We start from the raw sequence: 9,145 nt of genomic DNA, 5'->3' as shown, positions 1-9,145 counted from the left end.
TTCGATTACAACATTCTTAAAATTAAATTCTTGAAGTAAAAAAGACCATTTAGAACTGAAGAACCATGATTGTAATTACTTTCCCAATTATTAAACATTGAAAAATTTGATATATCTTCCTAATAATAATTCCATATATCAGCTAAAGGAAAAGAGCAGTTGATGAAATCAATATTGGTGATTTGGAAAGCGAGTGAAGATGAGGAGGGCATGCAACTGGAGCAGATCCATGTCTATGCAAAAGCTCATGAGCCAATGCTTTAAGATCACCACCACCACCACTACTACTAGTGGTACTGCCCAAACATTGATATGGGGCTATGGGACTATGGTGCATGCGCCATAAAGAACTTTGGCCCATATGGGTTCAAAAAGTGAAGATAAGCATACTTCATCAATCAATCGGTTCATTCTATAAGATAAGATTAAGTCTGGAAAAGAAACCAGAGTCGAGTGAAAATATTTCATTTTTTATTTTAACTTACAAAGTGATTAAAAAAAATGTTCATCAAACATGCACTGATTGAACTTCGAAAAAAGTTTTAGGATCTATAAAAGTTGAAACCAACACAATTACCAGAATCTTGTTGAAGATAATAACATCTCTTTGGAAAAACTGGATTATTATGAAGTTAATATGAAAATAATAATGCTACAACTCAGCAATAGGAGAAACCAGGATGAACTATCTTGGTAAAATTTCCTGGAGTGAATTGTTTTGTTAAAACTGAGTACTCTATAGATGCTTATAATCATATCCAGAGATAGCCGTAATATAGCAATCAATGAAAAAATAACACACACAAGAAACACAACCACGCCCTTATCTTCCAAGGATACTTGATTTTCCAGGACCTTTTCAACCTCATTCCTGCATTATTAAAAAAAATTAAAATACAGATCAGTGAGATCTCAAACAAATAATGTCAAATGCAAAAAAAAGGTCAATAGTTAATAGCATTTATCATGAACATGTACATTGATGGTTTTTCTATTGTATCTCTAATATGTCTTAAACACAAGAGCGAGAGTAGCCAATGCACACAATCTAAGCAGCTTTTGAAAAAAAGCTCAAAACAGCCTATAAGTCATAAGATATTTTCATAAGCTTATCCAAATACTTGCATAAGAGCTTATGATAAAAGATAAGCTCTTCCAAACACAGCCTAAGTTAGGTTATTAAATCTGAACTAGCCTGCTATAGTGGAAAATCAAAGAAAAGTTTGTAAACTCTCACCTCAAAATAGCATTGTCCCTGCGTATATGATCAAATTGCACAGAAAAATGAGACTTCCAAGAATCAAGTTCACTAACATCTTTCATCTACAAGGTCCAACAATTATTTCAGAAAGTAAGTTTATAGTGATGTTTTATATCACAGATAAATATTACCAAGATTAACAAAGAAAGAATCTTAACATACCATAACTTCCTGCTGGTGAAGGAAACTCCTAATGTCTTCTTTGATCATCCTTATAAGTAAATCTTTCTCTCCTATATCTTTGCTGTACAATTTGAAAATATTGACATATCTAGAATTTAAGACTTCCATATACTGCTCTAAAAAAGATAAATTTATGTCTAGATTCTGAACTTTCTGCATCAGAATCTTGAGGACAGTATCCCCGGGCATCCTGCCAGGTTGTTGACGGATTTCTTCAACTGGATCAGGAACATTGCTATCTACAATCTCCTCATTTTCAGAATCGGTTTCGAAGATATTTATCTTTGTTCTTGCTCAAGATGTTAGAAGCACCCTTAGCTTCTTTGTTAGAAGATAGAACTTTAGCTTCCTTTGATTCTGAAGCATAATTGTATTCTGCACCACCCTGATCCACTCTATGTATTACACTTTCAGAGGGACTAGTGCCTGACTTGATTTTCGGACTAGCTGCCCTGCTCTTGAATTCATCAAGACCAAGAGGCACTGCCTGTGTTAAGTGATCATACTTTTGCACATCATTTTCATGTTTCAGGGCAGATTCTGATCTCTCAATGTCATATTCCTTTCTATTAGGAGAAATGTTATTTTCTTCATCATCAGGTTCAACATTACTCATGCTTTCTCCCCTGGAAAGTGGGTCGCCAATAAAACTATCTGTTCTGGCACCATCAGAGCAGAATGTCTCAGGAGGAATGCAGGGATCAATCTCTTTAGTCAAATATTCGTCATCAGAATTGGAGGTTTTGTGAGAGATATTTCCAAAATATATAAACTTGGAAATATGCATTATATTAATGGATATATTAATTAATGTTCGAGATTCTATCATTATATTGATAGTGGTTCAGTGGATATGTTTTAATTTGAATTATCCAGAATTCAAATTTTTAGCAAAAAGTTGCATCTGTTGGGAGTCGAACTCATAACCCGTGACTATGGGGAAGACTCAGAAGAGGCGCATGTTACCAGTTGAGCCATGGAAAGGTTGTGTCATTTAGTGAACATTAATAATATATAAGAATTTCTGTAGTTGTTTCTCCAAGAGATATATCTCTTCACCAAGGGATGTTAATATCTCTTTATAAAGAGATATTTGGGCAGAAAACTGAGACAGAAGATATGCACGAAATTGGACTCCATTTTGGTCAATTTCTCTTCCATTTACTTTATCCTAAATCATCCTTCACTTCACTAATGCATGAGTGAAGTGTGGGAATCATACTTCTGTAAACTATTATCAAAGATACGCTTGGTGTGTTAGTGCAAACCACATCAAGGAATTCAAAGTATCCTGAAGGGAATTCGTCGGTTATCTCACTTGCATCCAATACACAGTAATTGGTGGGGGCGAATTGAACCTAAAGGTTAGTGCATATGCACGCTTTGAATCTTCGTACTTCCGTCATCAACATCTTCATCAATCCAAGAGTTGCAGCATCTTCCCCAACACAGATTATTTCCCAACAGGTTTTACATTATCCCCTACATGTTGTTATTAGGTACTACATTATCGGGATCATTTTCCCCTCCATGGATGGTGTCCTTAATACTACTCCATCGTCACTTAAATTAATACAATCTTCCTCCCTAATACTACTCATATCCTAAAAAATCGAACACAAACTAGTTAAGGTAAGAAATACACTAACAATTCTATTAACTCAAAACACAATTCCAAACTATAAATTAGAAAAGACACACTTACAGAATATTTGACCAATTCAAACTGGCTTCAAAATCATCTAAGCATACGTTGAAATCATCTAAGCATACGAACAAAATGGAAGGGGGAACGCAATCAGCGAACCAACACCACAACCAAAATGATTTTCACAGCCGAGGCTACAAAGAAAGAATATGAACAAATTGGAAAGATAAATTGCACCCGGCAGTAATTGATCCCTGGACCTCCCCCTACCCAACTCATATGTCACTCAACTCCTACCACTTGAGCTATCGTACATTCTAACCATGGTTTGATTTGGGTAAAAAAATTGTTTTCATACATTCATTCCCTCGAAATTACATCTCTCTAAAATGGTCCTCAGCGTTTAATATTAAATCATTTACAAAAATAAAAAAATGCAACGCATGTCACGTTACCATTGGACCAGCGCATTCCGGTTTCACACTCGCGAATTTAACCGTGTGGGGTAAAATTTGTCATAATTTATTGATTTGGTTATTAAGTTATTTAGTTGGGTTATTAAGGTTTTTTATTCTTACAGTAGGCGTTTTTTCCTTCCTTTAGTTTTTTTTTTGCCGGCTCTTTTAGCCTTTATAACCAAAAAAGAAAAACGTGCAGAAGAAAAGAAATACAAATTGAAACGTTTCTTTCAAATAGCATTTTACATTTATTCTGGAGTTCACATTAGGAGTCCCACGAAGGGTGATGATTGGTACACCTAAATACCACGGACATTTTTGAATATCTTTTTTTTTCCTCTCTATTCTTTCTTCCAAATACGTCATATCATATACTCTCCCAGTCCCTAATTATAAGCTAAAGTTGTAAAAATCACGCTTATTAAGGGCCTGCTCGGGGTGGTTGCCAGTTTTCAGTTTTTAAATGCAATTTTGAAAACAAAACGTGTTCGGCAAAAATGGAGCTGAAATGAGTTTTTATTGATTTTCAAAACCGCTTTAGCCTGTTTTTCAAAACCACAAAATATGGTTTTGTGATTATGATTTTTAGTTTCAATAACATGTAACTCCATCACGATCACCACCCACCGCCATCACCATCACCACCACCACCACAACCACCTTCACCACCACCACCGCCACCACCATCGCCGCCACCACCATCATCACCACTGTCGCCGCCACCATTTCCGCCACCACCACATGCTTCCTCCACCCGAGTCGCCACAGCCACCACCACCACCATCACTGTTGTCGCAGCCACCATCTCTATCACCGTCGCCGCCTCCACCACCACTGCCAATCTTCATTGCCACCATCTCCAAATGCATCCTTCACCCGTGCCACTGCCGCCACCACCACCCTTCACTGCCACTACCACCTCAACCACCCTTCACTATTGTCACGTGCGGCGCCACCACCCCCACCATCGCAACCACTACTATTGCTGCCATTACTACCACTACCCTCCAATACCACACTTCCACCTCCACCTCCACCTCCACTACTACTGTCGACTCCACTGCAACCACCACCACAATTGCCATCGCCACAATACCACGTTCAGGGCCGGTCCCGACATTTTGGAGGCCCTGGGCAAATAATAAAAATGGACCCCCAATAAATTTTTTTTAAAGAACATTATATATTTAAATTATAAATAGCATCAACAACTTAAAAAATATGTGACTTATAACATAAATAAAATGTCATATTCTAGTCAATATAATCAAAAAAAAAATTAACTAAAAAAAAGCCTCTCTCCTAGCATTTTTTGAAGCAAAATTTTCAATCAAGTTTCATATTATATATTCTCCAACATATTATTCTCAATTGCTATCAATGCTAACCCATTAAGCATTTTCAGAGTTAATTGGTTCACCAGTTAATATCCACTTATCTAGTAAATTAGGTAGAAGAACCCAAGGAAACCTTCTAGATTCCAATGCTAATTAAGCTCTTAAAACACGGTTATATACAATTAATGTCTGGAATCATCAACTAGCAATGCGTTGGTTCGCTTGGCAACGCATCTCCTGGCCATGCAGTTCAAGTCTCGCGGGTTCGAATCCCAGAGACCCCTGACTTTTTGCACTGTACCACTCAGGTTCCAGAGTATAGTGCTTTTCCATTGAACTAGCTCACTATATTAGAGTATTTTCGAACATTAATAATTTATATGTTTGGAAATATATCTCACAAATTTTTTTTTGGGGCCCCTTCTTTTTGGAGGCCCTGGGCTGTGGGCCTGCTTGCACAGGCCCAAGGCCGGCCCTGACCACGTTGCTGCCACCACCATCATCATGACGAACACCAGGTAACACCCCATCCTCCACCACACCTTCATTGCCACTACAGTCACCTCCACCATCACCACCACCGCCTTCGATGTTGCCACCACCACCTGCACTACTACTTCCACTGGCAACACCATCCCTAACACGACCACTGCCTCCACCTCCACCACCATTGTCGCTTTTGCCACCACCACCATAATTGCCACTATCATCGTTGTTAGGTAGCATCAAAACTCTACCACTTATCGTGTCGCCACTACCACTCATTGTCGTGAATTCACAAAGTTGATAATTGTTGTGACAATTGTGGATATACAAAGTTCACACCAAGTTTTTTAAAACTCCCACAAAAAACAAAAAAATATTTAAAAAACTGAAAACTAGTTTTGGTTTTTAAAAATTTCAAAACATAAAATCAAAAATCACCCCGAACGGGGCCTAAGAAAGCCTTAATTGATGCATTGATTTTTAAAAAAAATGGTACAATCTTTTATATTTACCCCTATTTAAGTGGGTAGTACTAGGAGGAAAAAGAATAAATTAAAAGTGGTTTTCAATTTCAAAATTTTGGAATTAAAAAACCAATAAATTCAAGGACAAATTTGGAAAAGAAATGACATTTTGCATAGTTAGCTTATATTTAGTGATACTACATAAATCTCAATGTTAGCTTATAATTATAGACTGAAAGAATATCATATTGTTGAGCCGAAATTTCTAAACATATCGACACCGGTGTTAGGAGGATGATTCCTCGACAAGAAGGACCATGATGAAGCTCGAGGCGCGTTAGGCAACGCTCCCCCAAAGTCAAGGAAGGCGAGGAAAATTCGACAAACCGACAAACTCGACGAAGGAGGCAGTTACCAAGTAGTGGGCGATTATCAGCACGTGTGCATACCCACGATGCCACAAATGGCGGTGGTTACCCACGACTCAGGGCTACCCACGTCGCAAACAAACCAATTAAAGTCACGTGCGCAAAGCCACCGGCTAAACGTGGGGTGAGGCGCCAAAATTCAAACCCACGAAGCCATCATGCATTGAAGAAAAACCGCCAAGAACGTGGAGGAAGAAACAACACTATAAATAGAAGAAGCAGCAGCAGGGAAAAGGGTTCCCAACTCAAACTCTGAAAATTCACCAAAAAGCTCTAAATGTCCGCATCAATGAGACTCAAGGAGCAAAACGTGATGATGGAGGAGTATGTTGCAGAACCAACACTTTAGTTTTCTTGTATTAAGCTTGTTAATTTCCAGTTCCTTTATGCATTTTCCTGTCGAAATCCACATTTCTTGTAGCTTTTGTGTTATTTTGATGTATGTGACTTCTTTGTAATTGACCCGGGCTTAATGAAATCCAGTTCTATTTGAACCGATTCGTTGTTGTCGAAAAACACTCACGCACACACAACACTTTGGCAAAGCGTTTTCTCAAAAGGACCCTGAATCTAAACTTCCTTTAGTCGAACTAAGAGGATATTTGTTTACCAAAAATCAGCGTAAACAAATTGGCACGCCCGGTGGGACCGTTTTTTTGAAAACTAAGTTTTACAGAAGCGTTTTGTGTGTTTGGTTTATTGCATGCTATTTGGTATTTGTTACTTGCCTTGATTGTGATTTATATGCACCTGAGAAGTGGTAAAACTGTAAGTATGGCAAGCAATCGAGGAAGAACTTCTCCCCAAGGGTCTAACGTGGGCAATCAGGGTAGCCCCGGGGGAAGTAGTGGTAATAATAATGAAGAAGTGTCTACTGGGATGGGACCTGGCACCACTATGCCAACCCAGAACGTAGCAATCTCTGCTGTTGCAGAAATGCCTGTATCTACATCAGTGCAGGCACAAATTGTTCCAACTATTACGAGAGGAGACATGCCTTATGGTATGCCCATGTCTGTAATGCAAGGCATACAGGGCACATATTCGACATTCCCTGAGAATGTTCCTCCATTTAGCATACCCCCCTTTGGGGCAAATGGAACAATGTTGAACTTAGGGAGTCAAGTCAGCCCTCCTGGCCCTATCCCTGGGTCCAGTTCACAGATTTATTTGTCTACAGGTATGAACACTGGTTCACTTCAAGCCATTAGGCAGCAAGTAGATGATAGTAACCATGAAATGGTTAACATGCTATCTCGACAGATAGGTGAACTAATTAACCCTGTGCTCCAAAATAATAATGCCAACAATCAGCATTTGGCACGTCAGATGGATCGATTGGCTACGGCCCTGGGGGCACCAGTCGAAATTCAGCCAGCACCAGGGGTTAACCAAATCCCATTGCCTAACCATGTCCCTGCCCCTGTGCGCTATCAGGCGCCACAACACCAAGATATGGGGGCAAACCCTTTGTTTAGGGGAAATGAGGCAGTGCAGCCACCATTGCAAAATGTGTATATGGTAAACAGGGAAGAGCACGCTGATGGCGTACTAGAAAGAATTCGACACCAGAACGCTGGGGGGCAACAAAATGTTGCTGCTGTAGTGGAACAATTGTCGAACCAGCATGGCTTCAACGTAGGTTTCGCGAATAGGCCCCATTTTGTGTCGGCCTTTACAGAAGAAGTTCTCGAATCAGAACTTCCTCGAGGCTGGAAGGTTCCCAAATTCACTAAGTTTTCTGGGGATTCAGGAGAGTCCACTGTAGAACACATAGCCAGGTACCAAATCGAGGCAGGGGATCTAGCCATTAATGAAAATTTAAAAATGAAGTACTTCCCGAGTTCTTTAACTAAGAACGCATTCACCTGGTTCACCACCCTCGCCCCGAGGTCAGTCCATACGTGGGCCCAATTGGAAAGAATTTTCCATGAACAGTTCTTTAGGGGAGAGTGCAAGGTGAGTCTGAAAGATCTGGCTAGTGTCAAAAGAAAGCCAGCAGAGTCCATTGATGATTATCTAAACAGGTTTAGAATGCTTAAATCTCGATGTTTCACTCATGTCCCTGAACACGAGTTGGTGGTTTTAGCCGCTGGTGGTATAGAGTATTCCATTAGAAAGAAAATTGATACTCAGTATATTCGAGATATGTCTCTACTCGCAGACAGAGTGAGACACATCGAATTTTTTAGAAGGAAAAAGTAGCGTACATAGACACTGACCCGGTGTGTCAAAGTCCATGTGTTTATCGAGAAGTCCCTACAGACGTCGACATAAATGATGTTAATCTGGCTGAACTCCAGCCAGGCGATCCTTATGTTTGTAAGGCATTAAAACCATATGAAAACAAACTTGGGGAAGAAAGCCCCAAGAACACAATTCCTGCAGTAAAAACTTATACTTTTGACGTGACCAAATGTGATGCAATTTATGATATACTTGTGTCTGATGGTTTGCTTGTGGTCCCTAAAGACCAAAAACTTCCTTCTCCTGAGCAAAGGAAAGGGAAGAAGTATTGCAAATACCACAACTTTTTTGGTCATTGGACCTCATAATGTGTTCGTTTCAGGGATCTTGTACAGGGGGCATTGGATTCAGGAAGGCTCAAGTATGATGAAAAAGCCAAAGGCCAAATGAAGATCGACTCTGAACCATTGCAGATAGCTGAGGCCAACTATGTAGAGCCTTTCTACATTGGCATGGTCGACATTTCCGAAAAGCTAGGTCTGGGCTTGACACTCGGAGAGGCAAAGGAAGAAAACATTGCTGTCGACGAGCCGGAGGTCGATAAAGAAGTGAGCTTAGAGGAGGTTTACCCCAAGGCTGGAGAAACTCTTGTCGAGTTTCTATCTCGGAGCAAAGATGGCGAGAAAGAAGTTA

General features: G+C 39.7%; 1 protein-coding gene across 1 annotated transcript; it reads right to left on the bottom strand.

Moving 5' to 3' along the window:
• Window positions 1-604: 604 nt before the first annotated feature.
• Window positions 605-2,231, bottom strand: LOC130744626 (SUN domain-containing protein 4-like). The gene is made up of 4 exons (XM_057596797.1): window positions 1,757-2,231; window positions 1,424-1,683; window positions 1,238-1,323; window positions 605-871 (listed from the first exon to the last, which is right to left on the bottom strand). The coding sequence occupies exons 1-4, from the start codon at window positions 2,229-2,231 to the stop codon at window positions 625-627; spliced, it is 1,068 nt and encodes a 355-aa protein (XP_057452780.1). The 3' UTR covers window positions 605-624.
• Between the last annotated feature and the right edge of the window lie 6,914 nt (window positions 2,232-9,145).

This window comes from Lotus japonicus, chromosome 3, assembly GCF_012489685.1.
Source record: "Lotus japonicus ecotype B-129 chromosome 3, LjGifu_v1.2".
Lineage (NCBI taxonomy): Eukaryota > Viridiplantae > Streptophyta > Magnoliopsida > Fabales > Fabaceae > Lotus > Lotus japonicus.
This window is presented reverse-complemented; position numbering and strand designations above follow the sequence as displayed.